At 44.9% G+C, this 23,264-nt stretch overlaps 1 protein-coding gene across 2 annotated transcripts; it reads left to right on the top strand.

Annotated features, from left to right (window-relative positions):
• Positions 1 to 735: 735 nt before the first annotated feature.
• CHGA (chromogranin A) lies at positions 736 to 22,503 on the top strand. 2 transcript variants are annotated; one of them, XM_081173579.1, is made up of 9 exons: positions 736 to 975; positions 1,916 to 1,962; positions 13,735 to 13,828; positions 14,300 to 14,368; positions 15,905 to 16,003; positions 16,903 to 17,460; positions 18,241 to 18,695; positions 20,564 to 20,674; positions 22,106 to 22,503. In XM_081173579.1, the coding sequence occupies exons 1-9, from the start codon at positions 933 to 935 to the stop codon at positions 22,187 to 22,189; spliced, it is 1,560 nt and encodes a 519-aa protein (XP_081029705.1). In that variant the 5' UTR covers positions 736 to 932; the 3' UTR covers positions 22,190 to 22,503. The 2 variants fall into 2 exon arrangements, with proteins under 2 accessions (XP_081029705.1, XP_081029706.1); XM_081173580.1 differs by lacking the exon at positions 20,564 to 20,674 and having other exon boundaries at positions 740 to 975.
• Positions 22,504 to 23,264: the final 761 nt, after the last annotated feature.

Raw genomic sequence — 23,264 nt, 5'->3', positions numbered from 1 at the left:
CTAAATGTCTGTGAAAACACAATTTAGTGGTTACAGTTGTGTGTCCCTAATCTAACAGGAGTGCCATTTCAGATGTGGGGGAGGGAGGAAAGATTTTAGGAGGACTCAAGATCCACAGCCAGCTTCAGAGGCGAGCCTTAGGGCAGAGTCAACATTAGATTATCGAAAAGTACTCCCTTGAACTTTTAAGGGTTTATCTGCTGTGGTCATCTCTTTTCTCATCTTCTTTTGACACCTTTCAATCACTAGATCTCTAACTGCTCTGAAGAACATGACAGCCCACCATAATTGGCGCCCTTGCACCGCTCGTTCGCTCCCTCCCTCCCTTTCTTTGGAGCCGACGCTGTGCCATAGGTTACCTGCCAGCAGTGAGCATTTCGACTGGGCGCATTTGTGCCTTCTCTACCACAGCTTGCAGAGTGTGAAAAAGGAGGAGCTGGCATACGCCTCTCTTACTGGAGCCGAGCGCTGTCCGACAGGAGCAGCAGCAGGGCTTTTACTAGGCTAGCCAGGTTCCCGCTCTAAGCGGGCAAGCTCAGAAAGAGTAGCTTAGCCGCGCGTCGGCTCTGCAATCCCTAGCCAAGGAGATCTGGGACGTACCCTTCCTGGGAGGGAGAGATGGCTTCCTCCTGACGCCGTTTCCGGAGGGGAGGGGGAAGAGACAGAAGGGAGGGGATGAGATGGGAGGGGGGCCCTATATAAATGAGGTTGCTGCTGCAGTGCCCCGTCGGGGATCATCAGCATTAGAGAAGGAAGAGGATCTAGGGAAGGGAAGGGGACGGGCTGATTAATCTGCCTCCCGGCTCAGCTCTCGCCCGATGCCAGAGTCCCCCTCCGCCAGCTGCTACCTCTAAAGCCCGGCCGTCAGCAATAAAGGCAGGAGAGATCTCCTCTAGCCATCCTTCGGCGCTGCAGCCCGTTTCGCCAGCGTCATGACCCGCACAGTATTGCTTGCTGTTCTCCTCGCAGCGCAAGGTAAGCCTCCGAGGCAGCGGCGGGTGGGCTGGCTCCGTCTGCTGCCCGCAGTTCCTTTGCCGTGTGGAACTTGCCCGGGGACCGCTGTCCGCAGCGGCTGTTCATTTCAGCACCAAGGACAGAGGCGCGGTGAGGCGCGGTCTTTGGCTTGCTGGCCCCGTCCGGCTACCCTGGACACAAGATGGAGGAGCTGCTCCAGGAGGACGGGGAGTTGCCTTGTTTTTGGAAGAGGGGAGAGTTGGCTTGCGGGTACCACGCAGTTCTCTGAGTCAAGAGACTTCAGTGAACTCCTGCGAGAGCCTCGCGAATCTGACTTGATCCACAAGGTCATTTTACGCTAGCAAACTTTTTGAAGCCCAGTCGACCCATTTTGCAAAGCACTCGAGTTCCTTTTTGAGTCTGGTTGGTTTCCTCCCCTTCTAAAAATAAAAATATCTTTGTGTTTTTAACCCAAAAAAACCCCGTTCCTTCTTCCTCCTTTCTCTCCCTAGCTTCCTACCCATACGCTTCCTCTTATCTGTTTGCACCCATGAACAACCTAAACAAACCACCAACCAGCTTACTCAGACTCAGGATGGTGAAAAGAAAGAATCTGCAACCTACTTCTGAATGATTTGTTGCAGATCTACCCCCCCCCCCCAGCACGCAATCATTGCTGCAGTCCACTTAGCCTTCACTTTGGATGTCTATTTGAGCAATTGTGCTCAGGAATCAACCACTTCTCTCTGTTTTTAAGCCCCAAAGTGGAGCAATCTTGCGATGCTGGATTTCATGCACTGTTTTTGTGACTTATTATCCTAGCAACATATATTTGTGCCAATCGCTCTCTCTTCCCCATCTGGCTTGCATTGGCTGAGTTTTGCATGCCATGGGCCAGCTGGCTGGAACTATTCCAGAGAACATGTAATATCTTGCCTTTCTCTCCCTTTCTCTCTTGCAGTACTTTCACTTCCAGTAACAAACCCAGCGACTAAAGATGACACAAAGGTGAGTTGCAAAAACAAAATGGTAAAAATAAATAAATCAGGAATATTGTTTAAGCAGAACTATGGGGCAGTGTCCTGTCTTGTCTGTTTAAAAGATTCCACAATGCATAGTAGCTTGAAATGAATAAGACGAAGCAATCAATTGTCTCTTGTGGAGGCTACTTAACATGTTACATTTTTAGGTATATATCCAAGATTCATGTGTGCTTTTTTTGTACCTAAAAAATATGGAGCAAATATTATAATAATAATAATAATAATAATAATAATAATAATAATAATAAATTTTATTTATATCCCGCCCTCCCCAGCCGAAGCCGGGCTCAGGGCGGCTAACAACACTAAAATAGTGCCACATTATAAAAACATCATAAGAATTAATTAAAATAAAAATTGATGGCAACCATAAACTAAAGTATTGAGTCTTTGGCTGCAAATCCCCTCTGGGGGTAAACCCAGGCATGTTGCTGGGAAATGTAGGAAACAGTCCTTCTAAAAAGTCATTTCCTTGCCCTAGTTTCTGCTCCTTCCCACTTTTTGCATGTGATTAAAAGCAAGACAACAAAGACGTGCGTAATTTCATCACTGTTTAATAGCAGCTGTAGGTGCCCCTCTTGAGTATCTGAAAGGTTAGTGAATTAGCTTTCCAATTATATCCTGCATAAGCCCATTGTGGACTAAACTTAACTCCCTGCTGTTAAAGGGCTTAAGTGTTACTGGGTAACATACTTGAAAGTTGTCATTAAGACTGATGGACTGTCTAAAGTGAGGCAAAACCAAACCAAAACGAACATTACACAAGTGTATTATTATGCCAGGAGCTCAGATAATCAGTGGGTAAGCGTCCATGCTGTACAAAGTGGGTTACAATTGAAATATTGTAAATCCACATTTGAAGAAATGGTTGGATGAGGGTTTTGCTACAGGGCTGCCAATGGGTGGCATGGAAATTATTAAGATCCCAGTGAATTCTACCCAGTACTTGTGTGGCAATATGATTATGGGAAAACAGACAGACTGGGAATTCATTAATTCCATCAATCCATTATATCACCTATCCATGTAGACACATTGAGCTGTAAAAGTGGTAAGATACAAATTTGATTGGGAGAAATATGTTACAGGAAATGAAAAAAGTACCATACTGAGGCCACTTTACCTTGCATAATATGTACCTTCCTTTATGGCCTACTGTGGTCTGGTTTATGTATCTACAGGACTGGTGGGACTAGGGAGGTGTCATTTGGACCTTGGGGATAGACTTGATGCCCCTTTCATGCCTTTATTTTCAAAGTCAAATGCATGCATGGGGTGTGTGTGTGCAGAGCCAGAGGGCCGAGGGAGTGGGCATGGAAGCACATCCTCAACAGTGCAGGTGGGGAAAGGAATTGGCGGTTCACATCTGGTGGCCTCCCACAGTGTGGATGCACAGTGCATTTCCGTATATAGATCTGTGCTGGGACAGAGTATTTGTCTATTTTGCACAGTGGTATTTTAGAAACCATTGATTAGTGCTCTACCTCAGCCCCTGACACACTGTAGTTTGTCATGGGTAAAGGGGCAAATGGTTAAGCCTAAGACTGACTTTTTATATCTTGGGACTAACACAGCAGTCGTTGCTGTATCTGCTGCCTACTGTCCCTATATTTATATTTATTTATATACTTTTACGGCCCTTCATCACATGGCCAAAAGGTGGTGCACAAATTATTTTTAAAAATGCAGCAACTCATATTTCTAAAATCACTTATTTCAGAGCAAATTAAGCACAGCATAAACTAATAAATAAGAGGGGGGGAGCAAGGGGTACAATACAAACTGACCTCAACAAATCACACCTCTTTGCCCCCAAAAGCTTGGCAGAAGAGATACATCTTCACCTTCCTTCTGAAAGAGCACAGCTCTAAGGCAGGACACGCCACAGTGGCAAAATCCAAAGTTTTGGAGCTGTCATTGAAAAAGTCTTCCTACAAAACCCTGCACTGTTGAGCCCTCACAGGCAGTGTTAGAAACTGAGATATGAAAGCTAGGAGCTACGTTATGGGTGCCATAATGGAGTGCTCAGGCATGCTTTTTTAATAGCAAGAATACAAAGCTGAAAATGGATGAACTGCAGCTAAAATCTTATGTTCATTTTTCACATAGTCTAGTCCTTCCCCTGCCTACCCCTCTAATATTCTCAAGAGGGTCTCTTCTCCAGTCTTCAGAGAGTAGCTGGAAGTGGGGAGGCAGAAAAAGGTCCTCTTTTCCTTCCACTCTGCAGTTTTAACCTGAAATCTTAGGCGCAGTACTGCACCCAGAGCTCGGAAACTGCTCACGCTAATGAAATTCCCTGTTGCAAAATGTGACTAGAACAATGGGAGTTTTGAACGCTGCTCACAGGGACACCCCAGGAGGGTTGCACTAGCTGATCCTAAAGACTAGAGAGGTTGGTATGGGGAAAGGGATTTTCTCAGGTTTTTGGGTTCCAGGCTGTTCAGGACTTTGTGTGTTTGTATGCACTTGTATATCACCTGGAAATCTGCAGTCAAAATTCCCTACTACAATGTTTCTTTATGCAACCTTAAAAAAAATGCTGCCCACTTTAAATTTACCTAAATTGGCTTCCCTTGTGAGTGCGAATGGAGTTGAGCTTACATGCCTTACCTCCATCTTTTGCTGAAATCTGCTACAAGAGACCTTTCCATTTTTGCGTGGATGGGAAAAAAAGCTTTTTGCCAGCTTTGCTAATTATCCATAATCTCTCCAAAAAACACAATTACCTTTCAGCTCATGTGCTTTAAGAAATGCTGCACTGTCCCCTCTCTCTGCCAGCTGGGAGATTTTGTTTGGAACTCTCTTCATGCCCAGCGGCAGTTTTGGAGGCTTCCACATATCTTGGGGTAGGGGGTCGATGTAATTTCACTTTTGTCTGGGGCCCCCATGCTGGCTCAAATCACTGCAATTTTGCAACATTTTCATTAGAAGAGAGCACATCAGCACTTTTTGAGGCACCGTGCTGCACAGAATACTTGGCTGCGGCTGTTTGAGAAAACTCTAATAAGACCACAAATTCCCTCTCCCTACCACCATCCACAAGTGCTTTTATATCTGCAATTATATGAATCTCTGTTGAAAAGCCTTCCTTAAATGTTTGATGGTACCATTTGCACCGCAGCATCCCTGAGCAGTAGTCAGTGGCTTGGAATTAAAATGCTAGAACTGTAGAACTGGGTGCAAAGACTGGAATGGCGAAGAGAATAATCTAAAGGCCAAGAAGATAGTTCTGTTGCTGAATATAAGGAAGTTTGGGCCTTGAGCTGTGTTTGTGTGAGAAACTTCCAGGCTTGCAGTCCAGTCAGAATTATGCCCCGTGCTGTCTGTGTTGATATGACCAGGCTTCAGCATATGCATGCTGGATTGAGGACCATATGCAAAGAAATCTCAGCCTCATGGAGGAAGAGCATCATATAAATATAGGGTATAATCCAGATTAAGTTATCTGAATTTAGTTCCCATTGATTTGAACTCAGGTTAAGCCATGACAAACTTGTCCCATTGATACTAAGTACATCTTGCTTTGCACTGATTTAGCCTATAATAAACAAGTCAATGTTCATTTCAAGATTACCAATGCTCATGTGTCTAACAGGAATAGCAGCAATCCACAACATAAAGATGTTGGGGGACTGCAGCCATTAAGGCTACAATTCCACACATTGTTACATAGAAGTAAGCTCCATTTAAGGATTTACTTTTGAGTCGTCGTCTTCTTCTTCTTCTTCTTCTTCTTCTTCTTCTTCTTCTTCTTCGTCTTCCTTATTAAATTTATATACTGCCCTTCATCCAAAGGTCTCAGGGCGGTTCACAAGATAAAAAATACAGGATAAAAGCTCAATTTAAATAGTTAAAACAAAAGCAAAGCAAAGCAAGAACCCCCCCTCCATCCATAAGCTGTAAGCTTTGCAAAGCTCTCTGCACAATGAGCATGCTATAAAATAAGATAAAGGAATTACTAACAGCACTGTTCCCCATTAAGCCTTTGCAGAACGGTTTGCTTCCCTCTGCAAGCCACCAAGTCAGACCCCAATTCCGCCCCACCCCCGCACCCACCCTGACCACAGCACCTCCTGCTGACTTCGGCCATCCAGCATTGCTGACAATGTGAGAAGGTCAATGCTGCGAGCTGTGAAGTTAGCCTAATTCCATTACAAATACTGCCAGCATCGCACACATTGATTCCCAACCCCCCCACCCCCTGGGTACCCATCATATAATTCACCAATCTGCAGTGCCCGGCATAGCACAGAGGAACATGAAGCAGCTGCTTTGGGCAGCAGATCTCAGAAGGAAGGGTCATTAGTCTTACTCTAGCCTTATTCTGTACGTATCCTTCAAATAAAACAGGGAAGGGTGCAAATTAGCTCTTCCTTTGAGCTGTGCCAGTGGCTTAAACTGGTCCTGCCAATGTCCATCATATCCCCTTGAAAATCTCTACTGTTGCTGTCTATACTTCAAAAGGATCCCACCCAGCATCTTTATATGTTATTCTAAACCTCCTTTGAGTCTGCGTCTTTCTCCTGTATGTTGGGACAACATACCTGGCTTGGGTAAAATTAGGGGAAATCACTCTAATGAAATACTTGCTATAGAGAAATATCATGCTTGACAGCCTTCCAATTGCCTCCACTTGTCCCCTGCCACAAGACGACATGGTATTCTCATTGTCTTCTTGCCTGCTTATATTCCTGAGACTAATCCAGGAATATAACCCAGCTCCGTATTGTACGGCAGCGACTCTCCAAAAATCTCAGGTGAGGAACTGCCTGAGATGTTGTTGTTGTTGTTGTTTGCATTTACAGCCCACCTTTTCCCAAGGAGCTCAAGGGTCTTTCTCCTCCTACTCATTTAATCCCCACAACAACCCTGTGAGGTAGGTTAGGCTAAGAGGCAGTGACTGGCCCAAGGTCACCCAGTAGGCTTCGTGGCTTAATGGGGATTTGAACCCAGGACCCAGTCCAGCACTCTAAACACTATGCCACCACTGGTGTACCCAGACCTGCATAGAGAGAGGCTGAGGACTGAACCTGGGAACCTGGGAAGCAGATGCTCTACCACTGAGCTATGCCCTTTCCTCTAACCCTAACTGCGTGAGTATGAGCTGTGGCCCAGGAGACCCAAATCCCAGGTCTCTTGCACTGGCCCTCTCTTTTTAAAAAAGAAAAAGTGCTGCTGTTGCAGCTTGCAGAGTGGGGCTCAGCCTGCTGCCAATGAAATGCTGGTGGGATCCCAGCAATCCATCATCTTGCTTTGCTCAGAAGCCCAACCTTGCATCTGTACACTTCCATTAGCACGTACAAATTTGTATCGGAGCCTATGACCTGGTTCTTAAGTGCCTAACACCCTCCAGCTGGCTGCACCAGACCCTTAGGTGCTTGCAGAAAGGCATACAACAACATCCCACAAAGCAGACAGCTCATGATCAGAGAGGCATCGTTTTATGGCTTTTATCTATTTCAGGGTTGAGCTCTAGCATCCACAACATGTTTCTAGGCTGAGCCCCATAGGGCCATAAAAAGGAACCCGCAGGATCAAACCATAGGACTATCTAGGCCAGCATCCTGTCCCACAGGGGCCAACCAGATGCCCCCAGGATGCCCACAATAAGCACATCCTTCCCACTATACATCTGATGGGTGAACTATGAAGCAGGTCTCCCGTAAAATCCATTGTTCCCTGACCCTCAAATCTCCTGCATAGCTGAAAAGCAATTCGGTCAGAGCCTTAAAAAAAACACAGCCTTAAAAAAAAATCTATTCAGCCTCACTTCAGCTGAAATTATCCATTCCTTTATTCAGTGGCCCTTGCAGAGTCACCAACACATTAACTGCCGAGTTGTTGCCCATTAAGGCCTATAGCAGGGGTGGTTAACCTTTGGCCTTCCATATGTTGCCTCCATCATCCCTGACTATTGACCAGGCTGGCTGTTGGCTGATAATAGTCAAAAGTCCAACAGCGCTTGGAAGAAAGGTCCCCCTATCTCAGTCCTATAGGGTTTAAGTACAGGCAACATTTCTTGTGTTTTAAGGTCCCCTGAGGAGTCCATCCTCCAGATGCTATTTCCTCCCAGCCCACAATTAGGCTGGGCTTTCTAAGTGGTGGCCCCTCGACTGTGAAATAAAATCCCCAATTAGGCTTAGCAGGCTCAAGGATGGTTTTCCTTTATGCAAAGGCTGAAACCTTTCTGTTTTCCCATTCTTTTAACAGTTAACGCTGCTCATTTTTCTTCTTTTGCTTGCTTATGCTTGCTATGACTAAGTGCTGAGGGGTGTATGCCATTTTAATATTTTTAATTAGTTCTATTATTGTTCTGTTCCTTATGTAAAACCTCAGGCGCTTGCAGAAAGGCCAGTGATAAATGTGAATAAATAAAGCACTGCTATGAAAACACATCTTTCAAACACCCACTTCTTCAAACGTGCACATAATGCTCACATACGTGCCCATATAGGAACACAAATGCATTATCTTTTGTGTGTCTGTGAACATTGTATAGCACCAACATTAAGGGGGAAATTGCAGGGTAGTGAACAGCATAAAACCAACAATAAAATGTCATTGATAAAATAAGCATAAAATATGTCACAAATCAGTAGATCAGTACACACACACACATCCATGGTTTTATGTGCAGTTGTGCCATGTGTCATCCTAATGTGTCGTTAGCAAATAAAGGCTTGTCACATTCCCAGCCAGAGCAGTCAAGGACCTCTGGTCTTCTCAGAGTGACAAAAGATATTGCAGATGTAGCTCATCATACCTGTCCCTTTCCTGTTCTTGTTGGACACCTCACCCCCAAGCTGCTGCAAATGATCCAGATATTCCCCGCATCTAGCAGGAGTGGGACTAATGTGTCAGAAATCCTCTCTCCACAGTGCATTGGATCCAGACGAAGTCACACTTGAATCCCACTGAAATCAATGTGATTTGAGTAAGTCATTATTCACATAAGCCCAATTGATTTCAGTGGGACTAATTTGGTCTAGATCCAATTGTGGGAGTCCCTCTGCACAGCTGTCTTGCCTTTAGCAACTGATTGAGCAGCGGTAGGACAACCTCTGGTTCTCCAGATGTTGCTGGACTCCCATCAGCCTTAGCCAGCATGATCAATGGTCAGGGATGATGGGACTTGTAGTCTAACAACATCTGAAGGACCACAGATTCCCTCATCACTGTGGGAGGGGGAGCCTTGAGAGCTGGAATTGACTCAAGGACCAACAGTTGCTAACCCAAAGTGCACAGCAATTTGTCACATAGCAGAATTCCAAAATGGTGCCCCAAATTAGAATATTTGCATGCAGGATTGACATTCTTCCCCTCAACTAGAGCAAGTCTTACAGCAGGCAAGTCGCTCTTGGCCTTGAGACTATGTTTTCTCCAACATTCGTTGTGCTCTTTAACCTGGAAGAAGGGGGTTCATTGTTTGCCTGTGGGATGTGATGCCTATGAAAGCTTATGCATCAATAAATTAGTTAGTCTTTAAAAACTCTGAAGAATGTAAAATCAAAGCATTGGTCTTTAGGAAGAACTAGTAGAATAATTTGATATGCAGTGCCATGTGGAAAGTGCAAAACAAGAATGAAGAACATATTTGTTATGTGTCCCCCTTTATTGATACTGGGAAAGCTCAGTGGGTAGAGCATGAAGCTCTTAATCTTAGGGTTGTGGATTCAGGACCATGCTGGGCAAAAGATTCTTGTGTTTAAGGGGGTTGGACTAGATGATCCTAGTGGTCCCTTCCAAATATACAATTCTATGTTTCTATGATCATGCTCTGGGTTATCTTTATCAGGGAGATAAGATCAGCCCATGGGTTGGAGCATGGCCTGTTGTGCAGTAAGACTACAGAATTAGTACCCAACAGATCAGTGAAACTTCCCATTTGGCTTCAGGAAGAAGTATAAAGCACACACCTTTTCTTTTTCTTTGCTAATGGCTTTGGAGAACAATGGTGCTGTCATTAATCTATCTGCTGCTGCTTGAAATTGCTTAAGTGGTGCGTTGGGTTTTTTTTAATGAACTGTGAATTGATTTTTATTTTTTACAAATCTATTTTAATGGCTGTAAAAGCAACCTTGAGCAAATGATGTAATGAAGTGCACATTATTTATCAATGAATAAAACATCCACACTGCAAGGAGGCTGGTGGCAGTGCTGCAACTGGGAGGAGGAGGCAAGTCTAAGGTTTGGAAGAGGATGAGATCCAAAGTGGTCTCTTTCTCCTTATCCCATGCTCCTGGGCTGATGTGTTTTTCTCCCTGGTTTGGGAGCAGCTCAGGGGTCAGAGATGGCTATGGATCCTTTGGATCCACGTCTTCCCCTGGCCCTTCCCACCATGAGATGCATCCCAGGGAGCCATAGGATTGCAGGGTGTCACAGCACTAGCAGGCCCAGAGTGCGGAATTAACTCTTCATTGTCAAAAGCACACTTACAAGTTAGGGAAAGGCAGGTCCATCAGTCCTTCGTCTCTCAGCCACTCGTAGGCATGCACCCGATGAGGCAGTTGCCACAACAGAGAGGCCCCTGGCCTTGGCTTAAGTATCTCCCTGATCTGAGCTCCACGCAAGCAAGTGAAGACTCTGCCTGCAGGGAACCTTCTGCACCTCTCTCTTCTGGTTCTGGGAGACAGTGGAGCAAGAGAGGTAGAAGCAGAAGGAGGAAGTATGGAAGCCCTGGGCTCTACCCTAGCTTGACCTCTCCCTTCCTCCACCTGTTCTTCACTTTGCAATCCTGCAGCTTCTCCTGCCTCTGACTCTTAACTCCTGGCTGCTACAGGCTTCCCCAGATCATTGATCCCTTCTTCAAGTTGGTCTCCAACCCCCCTTCTCCCAGGGCCCACTCCTCAGAATCCAGCCACTACCCCTCAGTGTCCTGCCAGTCCCTGACATCAGGACAGCAGCTGCTCTGCAGAAGGATACACAAAACAATATAAAGAACTAAAACAGCACCAAACGCAATAAAGGCAAATGCCAGTAAGATCCAATAAAACAGGGATGGGGAACTTGTGGTCCTCCAGATGTTTTTGGGCTGCAACTCCCATTGTCCCTGACCATTGACTATGCTGCCTGGGGCTCACCAATGTTGAAGTCAAACAACAATTTCTTTTATTTATGGGTTGTTTTAAAAGAGGCACAGGTTGTTGCGAAAGATGGGTATTTGTGTGTGTGTGTGTGTGTGTGTGTGTGTGTGTGTGTGTGTGTGTGTGTGTGTTTTAAGTGAGCACTAGGTTCGAAAGCTGGAAGACCATGAGAGCAAAAGGGTTCCTTCCCATGTCGTTATATTTCCAAATTCCTTTTCATCTGAAATGTCATTATGGGGAAAGCAATTTTCTACGGGGATGTTAAGGGTTAGTCACTTACAAACCACAAACATTTGGACAAGGCTTGATGAAGGGAAGTTACTGGCAACTGGGACTCAATTGCCCACACATTTAGATTTAAAGGGCAGCTGTGATTGTCTAGTTTTGTGTTGCAGCAGCTTGTGGGAGGTTTAAATTTGGAACACCCTGCTGTTGATGAGTTTTAAAAAGTGTTCTGCTTCTAGAAAAGAAGGTTGCTTTGCAATAACTTTAAACTAACACCAATATCACAAACACACCCTGCCGTTTATATGAGAGTCAATGTGAATTATTGCTTATCGTATATGATTAGGAATGCAATCCTATGCCAATATACTTGGGAGTAGTGCCATTGAGCTCAATGGGTCCTATTCTCAAGTAAATCTGTATAGGCTGGCAGCCTAAATTGAGAAATGCTCCTCTGCATAGACTTAAAAAACAGGGCGTAAATACTGCAGTGCTATTAATCCCTCTTGTGCATGATTGATAAATTGTGATATGTGGTGCTCAGCAAGGACAGGATAAAGTGTTCAGGGCTTTTAGCCCATCTTCCCGAACCTGGTGCCCGTGGGCAGTTTTGGACTCCCATCAGTGTGACTCTTTTGAATTGAAAGGCAGAGTACAATGTTGACATTTATTGCTTTATTATTATTAAGGCTTGGTTATCTTGCTAAGTGATACTAGCAGCAGCTTAGGCTGCTACGAGGGGGTTGGGTCCAAAGCAGTGGTATGTAAGCATTCTGTCAGCTCAAGGATTTCCCCTTCATTAGGCTATTCCTGCCTTTCTCACCCTGCATGTGCCCATGGCGAATGAAGAAGGAAATGGAAATTACAATCTTGGCAGGCCCGGATTAAGCAACTGGAGTCCCTGAGGCTATGCAAACTTGCATCTGACCACAAAAAAACCAAAACTTAGTTCTCTTCTTTACTATTACTAAGCAACTGGGTCTAGATCACGGGTAGGCAACCAAAGGCCCATGGGCCACAAGCAGCCCAAGGGGGTCATTTAACCAGCCCACAAGCTGTCCCTGAACCAAGCCGCCCGTTTGGCGAGTCCCCGTGCGCTGCGCTAAACTGGCGCAGTGCAGGGACTCGCTTCCACAGCGCCGGAAATTGCGCCTGCAGACACAGATGCCGGAAATCGTGAGCGCATGCGCTCAGGCACATGCACGATCCGGCCCACAGAGGGATCTCTGCTGGAGTGAACCAGCCCAGGCGAGGTAAACCTTGCCGACCCCTGGTCTAGATAGTAAAATCTGCCTGTTTAATTTTTATTTTTTGGCAAGAGGTTAAGGGCCTGCTCATTTATCAGGCCCTGGGCTGCAGCCTGCTCAGCCCGTACGTAAGTCTGGGACTAGATCTTGGCGCACAGCCATCCACAACATCATTGTGCAGGCCTGGGTGCACCCACCCACGCCATTGCTGAGACTAGCTCCATCTGGTTTCAAATGGACACATTGGCGGTGTGTGTGTGTGTGTGTGTGTGTGTGTGTGTGTGTGTGTGTGTGTCATGCAGAGCCAATAGGCACCACGCTTTGATTTTCAGACTGAAGCTAGTTTGTGGGGGAAATGCTTTTCAGGGACACAAAATGTGCTTTAGGTCCAGATTGTGTGTGGACTGGGTAAAAGAAACAAGATCTCAGAGAAGAGTGGCAACTTAAGTTGACAGAATACGCACAGCTTGCAGACTTAACATATAGAATAAGAGAAAAAGAAGAACATACGTTTAGAGAAGATTTGAAAACGTTTATTGAATATATGGGAAGTAGCTGTGTACAGCTGAAAACGCTGGCAGCATTAAGATAAATTCAACAGCGTAAATAAGTTACGATGGGTGTAATAATGGAATAGTGAATGGTATCGTTTGTGTAAAATATGCAGGGATTTGTGATATGTAGAATGAAAGAGAAGAAGGGACGTCATTGATATCTTAAGGATGTCAAAATGAGTATTTTAAATTGTAAAACAGAAGATTTTATAAAAATTATATTAAAAAAGAAAAGAAACAAGATCTCAGCATGTGTTGACTGTAGAATATAATGTCATGTATATGCAGCCGGACTACATGTGGAACCATACAAGTTTCCCTGTTCCATATACCTGCAGCCCTCCAGATGTTGTTGAACTACAGTTCCCATCATCCCTGACCATTGGTCATGCTGCATGGGGCTGATGGGAGTTGGAGTCCAACAAGATCCAGAGGGACATCACAAGGTCCCTATGCATAGTTGGAGTGTTGTATTAGTGCTGAGGAGACCTGGGTTCATATCCCCACTCAGCCATGAACCTCTCTGTGAGGATGAAATGGGGGGGAGGGAAAGAGAACCATGTCCAGAGCGTCCTGAGTTCCTTGGCAGAAGGATGGGATGTAAACCAATATATTTGTGTTTCCCCAGGTGATGAACTGCATCGTTGAGGTCATTTCTGACATAGTGTCAAAGCCAAATCCACTCCCAATCAGCCAGGAATGCCTAGAAACTCTTCAAGGAGGTACAGCGTCATTTTCTCCCTTACTAGTGAAAAGTCCAATGTGTTAATATTATAAAACTAAATTGTGTGTTCTTTTTTAATGGGCTGCCATAATGGATTATTTTTTTAAAACAAACCCAAAAAGATAACCTCAACCAGCCCAAATAAAAAAATTCCTTCCAGTAGCACCTTAAAGACCAACTAAGTTAGTTCTTGGTATGAGCTTTCGTGTGCATGCACACTTCTTCAGATACACTGAAACAGAAGTTGCCAGATCCTTCTATATGCATACACACGAAAGCTCATACCAAGAACTAACTTAGTTGGTCTTTAAGGTGCTACTGGAAGGAATTTTTTTATTTTGACTATGACAGACCAACACGGCTACCTATCTGTAACTCAACCAGCCCGTGTGCTAATGGAGCTATGATGAGTGTGCCAGCTCACCTTGGCTTTGGCAGGCTTCCCTGACAAGCTGCTTCTTCTTTGCAGATGAAAGAATCCTTTCCATTCTTCGCCATCAAAACTTACTAAAGGAGCTTCAGGAGATTGCAGTCCAAGGTACAGTTTAGCTGGAATCATGGGGAGTGCCCAGTCTTTCCCTTAAGAGGCATGCATTTTACCCAAATGGAAATAATTAAGAAAAAGCGAGAGAGAGTAAATTATGCAGAATAAGGGAGTTGCATTATCTATTCATATCACAGCATTTCACGTTATTTGACGCAGGGTTTAGATTGCCCTGGAGTTAGGGCTATTGGTCAGTTTTGTGTGAGGAGTACACACAGTTCTCTCTGCAGACAGCCTTTGCAAGAATGGCTATGCTCCCAATGGCATAAAAAAGCTTTCTCGGCTAGCTGTTCTGCAGAAGGCACATTTCAGCCCAGGGCTTCCTGATTTGTAGCCCTTAGCATGTTGCAAAGGCTACCCTAGACAGTCAATGAAAGCCTGTTGCATTTGTGTTGTGCTCAGGTCTACCTTGCAAGCTTTGCATGAGAAACGGGTTAGCAAAAATGGAACCCCACAGCGCCATCTGGTGTCACAGTGTTAGAATGCATAAACAACACATGTGTTGACTGACCCTTTTTCTTTGCCAATGTAGCTGAGACCTGGGATGCTGGACTAGATAGGCCATTGGGCTGAGTCAGCAGGCTCTTCTTATGTTATAAAATATGCAAAGCAGGTGGTGCTGTGGTCTAAACCACTGAGCCTCTTGGATTTGCCTATCAGAAGGTCGGCGGTTTGAATCCCTGCAATGGAGTGAGCTCCTATTGCTCTGTCCCAGCTTCTGCCAATCTAGCAGTTCGAAAACACACCAGTGCAAGTAGATAAATAGTTACCGCTGTGGGGGGAAGGTAAATGGCGTTTCCGTGTGCTCTGGCTTATGACACAGTGTTCCATTGCACCAGAAGCAGTTTTGTCATCCTGACCACATGACCCGGAAAGCTGTCTGTGGACAAATGCCGGCTCCCTCGGCCTGAAAGCGAGATTATCACGGCAACCCCATAGTTGCCTTTGTCTAGACTTAACTGTCCAGGGGTCCTTTACCTTTTTACCTTTACACACACACACAAGCACACACAAGCACACACACACACACACACACTAGCTGCCATGGGTGGGAGCATCGCAGCCCCAATGGAAGTCTGTTCCCCATCCCACTGCTATTTGAAGCTGCTATTGCTATTTGCCTCCTGGTGCAAATAGCAGCTTCAGAGCCATGCTGTGTGTGTGACTGCAAGGAGGGGAATGGTTAAATATCCTCCCAATCCACCTCACCCACCATGGCTGCTATTTTGAAAGGGGGGGAAAGATGCCCACTGGCTAACCAAAAGATTCCTAAGGCAGGGGGTTGGACTAGATGACCCTCGGAATCCCTTCCAATGCTACAGTTCTATGATTAACATAACATGCATTTTGTTCCGAGGGGGGGGGATGCTTTTAGACAACAGGTTTTCCCCATGTTGTTGCGAGGAGAATGAATGCACTTGAGATAGTTTGTATTTTAAAAGAGGAGAGATGCCAAGTGTTGATTTCCTTCTCTCTCTCTTTCCTGTCCCCATCTCCCCTTCATCAAAATTTCTGTGTTGCAAAAAACAGGAGCAAGTGAAAGGACAGAGCAGCAGAAGAAAAGCAGTGGCTTTGAAGATGAGCTTTCTGAGGTCCTTGAAAGCCAAAGCAACAGGAACATGGAAAGAGGTCAGGGACGCGGGTGGCGCTGTGGTCTAAACCACTGAGCCTCTTGGGCTTGCTGATCAGAAGGTTGATGGTTTAAATCCGCACAGTGGAGTGAGCTCCCGTTGCTGTGTCCCAGCTCCTGCCAACCTAGCAGTTCATAAGCACACCAGTGCAAGTAGGGGTGTGGCCTGGGGAGAACTCAAAGGGCCAGTTAGAGAGACTTGAATGTCCACATTTGGCCCCTGTGTTTGAAGGTTTGTTTTGTTCAAGGTTTGTTTTGTTCAAAGGAAATTGCATAACAAGGTAGATCAGGAGACTTCCTGGGAGCTGGTGAGGATTATGAAGTCTGAATAGAATGCTAAGGTTAAAAGATATTGTATAATTGTTATTGTTAATGCAAAAAGGCAAGATAAATGAGTTGTATCAGAGGAAATACGATTTAAAATTATGATCAATGATTTATATGGATAGATAAAGGAAGAATAACTCTACTTGAACAACTTGGATAAAGTTATAGTTAAACAAAAGTCTAGGCAGGAACTGCATGCACAACCAATGGAAATTGAGAAAGGATGGAAAAGCTATAGAAATTAGGGGGAAAAGTATTTTATTGTGAGCAGCAAAGGAGAGAAAAGAAACATGGAAAAGGGGTGGGAAGTCAACTTTTAAAATTGTTTTAAATTTGAATTGATTTGTTGTTAATTTGTTAATTTTTTTGAAACTCAATTAAAATTAATTGGCAAAAAACCAACAACACTGTTCCACGTTTTGGGGAAAGACCCTTTGCCTCAGTAAAGTAAGTGCAACTGCTTGACTCACATGAAACATTCAAGGGTTTGGTTATGAATTGGGGCTGGTTTCTACTGTGCATTTTGCAGCACAGCCCAATTCCCGCTTAACTCTACCATTTCGCCTCTCAGATCTGTCAGAGGGGACCCCTGATGAGGAGCCCACGGCCTCCTTTGCCGAGCTGGAGGCAGAGAGAAGTCAGAAGAACAGCGAAAGAGATGTTTCAAAAGAAGATGAGAGGAACAGCGTAGAAGAAAGGGAGACGAGGGCTAGAGATGTTGACTCTGAAGAGCAAAAGGAGAACGCGGCAGGGTTTGACAGCAACGAGGTTGGCGAGACGGAAGGACTGCCCTGGGACAACACAGTAGACAATCACATCCACGATGAGGCCCAAGACGATGAGGCCCCTCAGCAGAGACGCCAAGAGGGTGAAGAAGAGGAAGAGAGAAAGGAAGACGATGAGGTGGTGGGGGTGGAGGGGGAGGAAAAGGGGCACATTTCCAAAAAAAGCCAGGAGGAAAGCGAAGAGGAAGGAGAGGACAGTGTCAGAGACCAGGCTGAGGAGGAAGAGGAGGAGGAAGAGGAGGAAGAGAAGGATGGGGAAGAAGAGGATGAAGAAGAAGAAAGAGAGGCCTCTGAAGAGGAACGTCCTACCAGCTCAGAGGACAGGGATGATCAAAGGAAAGATGGTATGTTTATCAGCTTAAACCCATGTCCCCTCATTTGACTTACTATCTGATGTTGCAGTCAACATCACCACTCTGAGCTTCAATACTTGGATGATCTATTTTACTGATGGGCAGTACGCAAGTTAACTTGTTTCATTAGGGCAAGGATTTCTGCTCGTGCCATGGGACCTCCCCCATCTCCCTCTCTCCATGTTCTATCTATCCTGGGGCTTTCCCCCCCCCCCCAAGAGTAGATCTGGGGAGAGTGTGGAGAGAGGAAGGGGGGGGGAGTTCCATTGCATGAGCTGAAATCCTTGGAATGACGGAATGAGTTGGTTGGATAATGCCCTATATGTTTGGACGCTTCTAGCAGTGGCAAGGAAGACTGTTCCCCTGTTCTTCAATCCTAAGTGCACTTAACTGGAAGGAAACACCATTAAATCTTTCAAGTAAATCACCCAAACATTCAAGTAATGGAGGGGGTTTGAATGGAAGAGCTGGGCTGTTTGTGCTCTCTGCTCTAGGTCTATATCCGCTCTCGACCCATTCCTTTCAGGCATGTGAAACGGGGCAGAGCTCCATCCTTTTCCTACCCTAAGGTGTGTTGGTTGCTAGACATGGAAATGAAAGAGATGAAGGCCAACACACAACCTTCAGAAAGGTGTTTAGGGAGGCTCCATGATCAGTATAGTCACCATGGCCAGTAGGCGTCTATTGCTTTATACTCCTATGTATGACCTGCATTTTATTTAGCCAAAGCAAACCATTAAACTATGTTCATTTTGTTCAATTTCCTTTTAGATAACCAAGATGCTAAAGAGTTTGATCAGGATGGACAGCCTTCAGAAGAACAAGAGAAATTCCGTAGTACAAAGGGAGGAAGGCATCACACGTCTCTAGATGAAACAATGCAGGGTGAGGACACCTCCCGCGCCAGGGATACTGAAAGTGAGGAAGTGGAAGAGGACCCCTCCAAAGGTTTAGAAGATGCCAAGAGATGGAACAAAATGGACGAGCTGGCTAAACAACTGAGCACTACGAAGAGGGCGGAGGAAAGCGAGAGCAACGAAGACCCAGACAGGTCCATGAAACTGGCTCTCAGATCCCGCAAGCAGGACTTCCGTACCTCTGAAGAGGACATGAGGAGAGCGCAGAAGCATCATTCCAAAGAAGAGAGCAGCGAAGGAGCCTTCCCCCTTGCTGCTCTGCCTGAGGAAAAGAAGGATGAAGAAGGAAGCGCTAACAGGAGAACAGAGGTAAGACTCCCCTATCTGCAATGACCAGTCTGAGAATGGGGCTGCATACACACCATGTGACTGAAGCACGTGGCTTGCCCCAAAGAATCCTGGGAAGTGTCGTTTAAGGATGCTGGGAATTATAGCTTTGTGTGGGGGGGAGTAAACTACAGTTCCCAGGGTGTGTTGAGTTCTAGAAGAGGATGGAGTGAGTTTTCTGGCTTAGGAAATTGCTTCTTACAATTGCTATTTTGTCACACACTCCAGGGGCAGTGCTACTTGGGCCTGGGCTCTCCTTTGGAGAAGACACTTTCTGGGAGACTCATGGCAGCTCTTACTTTATTTACAAATATTCATATGCATTTCTACCTAGGGCTTTTAGTGCCTCTGAGCTACCCTGGAAGGCGGACCTTGCCATTTAAAATCGTTATGTCATAAAGTACAGTTAAAGATATATTTATCTTTAAAGATACATGAAACATAAAAAATTGCAACAGCAGAAATACTTCACCTTTGAAGTAGATACTTAGCAGGCACAAAAGCCTGCCAGAGCAAGAACATAAGGGCCAGGGGGATTAGGCCAAAGGCTTATTTAGTCCTCAAAGTGGCCAACCAGTTACCTATGGGAAGCCAACAAACAGGACCTGAAGCACATGTGATCCCCAGCAACTGGTACTGAGAGGCACATTGCCCCTGACTCTGGAGGTGCCTTCCTCAAACTCCCTATTTCCCAAACCGTCTCCCTTTGGTCAGAGCTGCATCCCTAGTAGAAGTGGGGGGCCTGTTCTCCTGTACCTTCAGCAGTACAGAATTGAGGTTTCTGAAAGTGCAACAATGATCAATTGATTTGAAGCATCTTTACCCTGCTTTTCAGCCAGAGTAGCTTACAAATGCCAACAATAAGACAGTCCCTGCACTCAGGTTTACAACCCAAAAGGCGTGACTCCAAAGGAAACGTGGGTGGCGCTGTGGGTTAAACCACAGAGCCTAGGACTTGCCGATCAGAAGGTTGGCGGTTCGAATCCCCATGACGGGGTCAGCTCCCGTTGCTCGGTCCTTGCTCCTGCCTAGCTAGCAGTTCGAAAGCACGTCAAACTGAAAGTAGATAAACAGCGGGAAGGTAAACAGTGTTTCCGTGCGCTGCTCTGGTTCGCCAGAAGCGGCTTAGTCATGCTGGCCACATGACCCGGAAGCTGTACGGCGGCTCCCTCGGCCAATAAATTGAGATGAGCGCCGCAACCCCAGAGTCGTCCGCAACTGGACCTAATGGTCAGGGGTCCCTCTACCTTCACCTTTACCAAAGGAAAGGGAGGATGGGAACACTTGTTAGAGAATTCTTGCAATGACTGGCTTTCAATGACCAAATCTTTGAAAAGAGATTGAGGAGAGAAGGACTCAAAAGTTGCTGGTCTCTTAGCTAAGCCCATGCAAAAGCCCTGTGAGCCCCTTTCTGCCTCTACTGTAGCCTGATTGAGTGGCAGGAAGGAGCCTCAGCTGGTGTATCTCATCCTTGCATGGCAAACTGTATCCCTAAAATCCCTTCTGCAAAGAAGGTACCTGAGCTCCCTTTGTATTGCTTTGCGTCTGATAACTGGGATCCCTAATAGCCAGCAGAAACAGGTCAACTTACTTGGCCACCAAACTGAGAGGCTATTCCCTTTCTTCCATCTACAGATGTGGGGAATCTTTGGCCTCTCCCCAGATGTTGCCAAATGGCAACACCCATCACTCCATGCTTGCTGTGGCTGATGTGAGTTGTTGTTCATCAACATCTGGAAGGTTCAAAGTTCCCCGTGACTGATCCGCAGCTCCACACTGCCTTGTTGTTCAGGATTTCAGTTTGTTCCTTTCAAGTGCATGCACACACACACAAACCACTGTGTTTTCAGGGAATTGCCAAGACACTGATGAGACACCAGGGAGGCCACCAGAAAACCATGACGACGGTTGCTCAGGTGCCAGTAGCAGAGCAAAAGCCCTCATCGCCAGCTCAGCAAAAAGTAAGGGAGAGAGAGGGGGGAAAGAACAGCACACCTGCCCATGTTTGTTAGGAGGAGAAAGAAATATGATACCAGTAAGATTGTTCAAACACATAAGAGAAGCGTGTGTACACACACACACACACACACACACACACACAAATACATTAACACCAGTTGGCTTGCAACTCACAGCAAAACATTTTGCAACCCTTGATCGTTTTCAGCGCTCTCTCCTGTTTTACAATCATCTGAGACCACATGGCACACATCTCTTTGTCAGGGTAAACTTCTCAGCCACCTTAGGGGTGCAAGTGGTGTCGTGAGATGCTGCGAGCGACCTTGGTGTCAAAATACTCATTGTGCTTAATGCACGGCATGCGACAGCGGCTGTTTTCTCTCTAGGCGTTTGGATTTTCACCAGGACCGCGGGACATTTGGAAGAGAGACTTAGTAGAGATGGAGAAATTTGGCGCAGTTCACCTTACACAGCTAACTTTTTGAAATTCACACTTCTTCGAATGTTCTTGCAAAAGAACAGAAAATGGACATTTTGTTCCACAAACAAAGTGTCTCCTGTGATGCTACAAAGTCTTCCTTTCGGTTACATTAACTGGCTGCTCTCCAGGAGATTCTAAGCACTTTGATTAAATGGGCAGGGTTGAGTTCCTCAGCAGCTAACATATTTCTAGCCAACTCACTGATATTATCCAGAGACATATGACAGCCTTTAGGGTTGTTTTTTAAATAATACCATTGCTGTTGTTCAGGGATGGGGAACGTGTGATCTTCCAATACTGTTGGATAACAATTCCTATCATCCTTAACTATTGGCCATGCTGATTGGGAATATTGGGAGGTGGAGTCTAATAACACCTGGAAGGTTGCAAGTTCCCCATTCTTGTTATATCAAGTGCAGGCACAGTAGCTCATAGGATCAGGCAGGATAAAGATCCGACATAGGCGAGAATGACATGCACTATTGGTTCTGCTGATGGCTGACTCCAGATTTAATTTAATGCAGAATATATCAAACAACAGGCCTTTCAGTTCATCCCCCCCCATTTATTTATTTTTTTAATTTTAAGTATTTAAATTAAATTAATGTATTAATTTGTTATAATAAATTATATTAAATCAAATATTTTTAATAATTAAGTTAAAATGTTTAATTTAATTAAAATTCAAATAGTTACAAAGTGGTTTATTAAAAGGATACAGACTTAGTAAAAACAAGCAAACTACTTGTGCAATAAGTGCATGTAAAACCCAAGAATCCGGCAAAAAAGGGCAGTCCATTGCAAAATACATTCTTATATATTTTTTTCAAAGTCTTTAGAGCCACTCTAAAAGCAGATAGTTCTGTCTGCAGAGTTTCACAGCTGTGGAGCAATTTCTTCCAGCCCTGAAATAACCCTTCATGTGGTGTCTTTCCCCTCTTTTCTTTTATAGGACCAAGAACTGGAGAGTTTGGCAGCAATAGAAGCGGAGCTGGAGAAAGTGGCCCACAAGCTGCATGCCCTGCGAAGGGGCTGACACTTTTATAACACACGCCGTGAAATTTTAACTCACCCTTTAAACACTGCAATTTAATGTCTCTGTGTGTGGTTTTTGTTTTTTAAAAAGATGAAAGTAATAATAATGGAGAAAGTGCATTTTACATAGGAAGAAAAAACAACATCAATTTCTCTCTCTATGGTAGTCATGCTTTCCATTCACATTTGCTTGTTGTTTGATTTCATGCTTGCTTTACTGGCTTGTAACTTTTGGATTACAGGATCACAAGCAGTATGGCTTACTCATGTATTTTCTGTTGATTAAAAGGGATCGTTTTGTCATTTCCCACCTTACTTTTTTCCTTTTCCTTTTTGTCCATTTCTTTTTTAAAAAAGAAAAAGCCATGACAGCTTTCTAGAATGTTTAACTTGTACCATTAGGTTTTACTGGATAAAAGAACTTGCAATAACTTGTTAATCTTTTGATTCAAAGATGAGAATTCTGACTGTAATATATTCTATATAAAAATTAAGGACAAAAATAAACACACAACGTTGGGCTCCTTCCTTCGTCTCTCACAGCTGCATCCTAACAACCCCCAGAGCAGCGCTTCTCAAGTATGTAGATCTCTGGGGTGGGCGGGGGCAACTTGAGTGAAATATATTCTACTTGTATTTCTTTTACAATATAACTACAGTGGTACCTCGGGTTACATACGCTTCAGGTTACATACGCTTCAGGTTACAGGCTCCGCTAACCCAGAAATAGTGCTTCAGGTTAAGAACTTTGCTTCAGAATAAGAACAGAAATTGGGCTCCAGCAGCACAGCAGCAGCGGGAGGCCCCATTAGCTAAAGTGGTGCTTCAGGTTAAGAACAGTTTCAGGTTAAGAACGGACCTCCAGAATGAATTAAGTACTTAACCCGAGGTACCACTGTAAAAGAAATACAATATAAAAATACAAAAGTATGCTGTGTTCGGAAGGCAAGATCCTGTGCAGCTTATTACATGATCTGCACATCATCGTGGGGGCAGAGTTTTTTAGCATTCTCTCATGAAGAGTGGGGCCTACAAGACACGGGCACAGTACATGGTGTGGTTAAGGGTGCTGTTCA

The sequence above is a fragment of the Podarcis bocagei genome, assembly GCF_964188305.1.
Source record: "Podarcis bocagei genome assembly, chromosome: 1".
NCBI classification, from domain to species: Eukaryota; Metazoa; Chordata; class Lepidosauria; order Squamata; family Lacertidae; genus Podarcis; species Podarcis bocagei.
Note: the sequence above shows the minus strand (reverse complement) of the source record. Positions and strands in the feature narration are given on the sequence as shown.

Excerpts from the sequence above, each read along its gene's own strand:
- CHGA (XM_081173579.1), top strand. The coding sequence starts at position 933 with ATGACCCGCACAGTATTGCTTGCTGTTCTCCTCGCAGCGCAAG. Across the intron at positions 976-1,915 it reads TGTTCTCCTCGCAGCGCAAG|TACTTTCACTTCCAGTAACA; the intron begins GTAAGCCTCCGA and ends TCTCTCTTGCAG. Across the intron at positions 1,963-13,734 it reads CGACTAAAGATGACACAAAG|GTGATGAACTGCATCGTTGA; the intron begins GTGAGTTGCAAA and ends GTGTTTCCCCAG.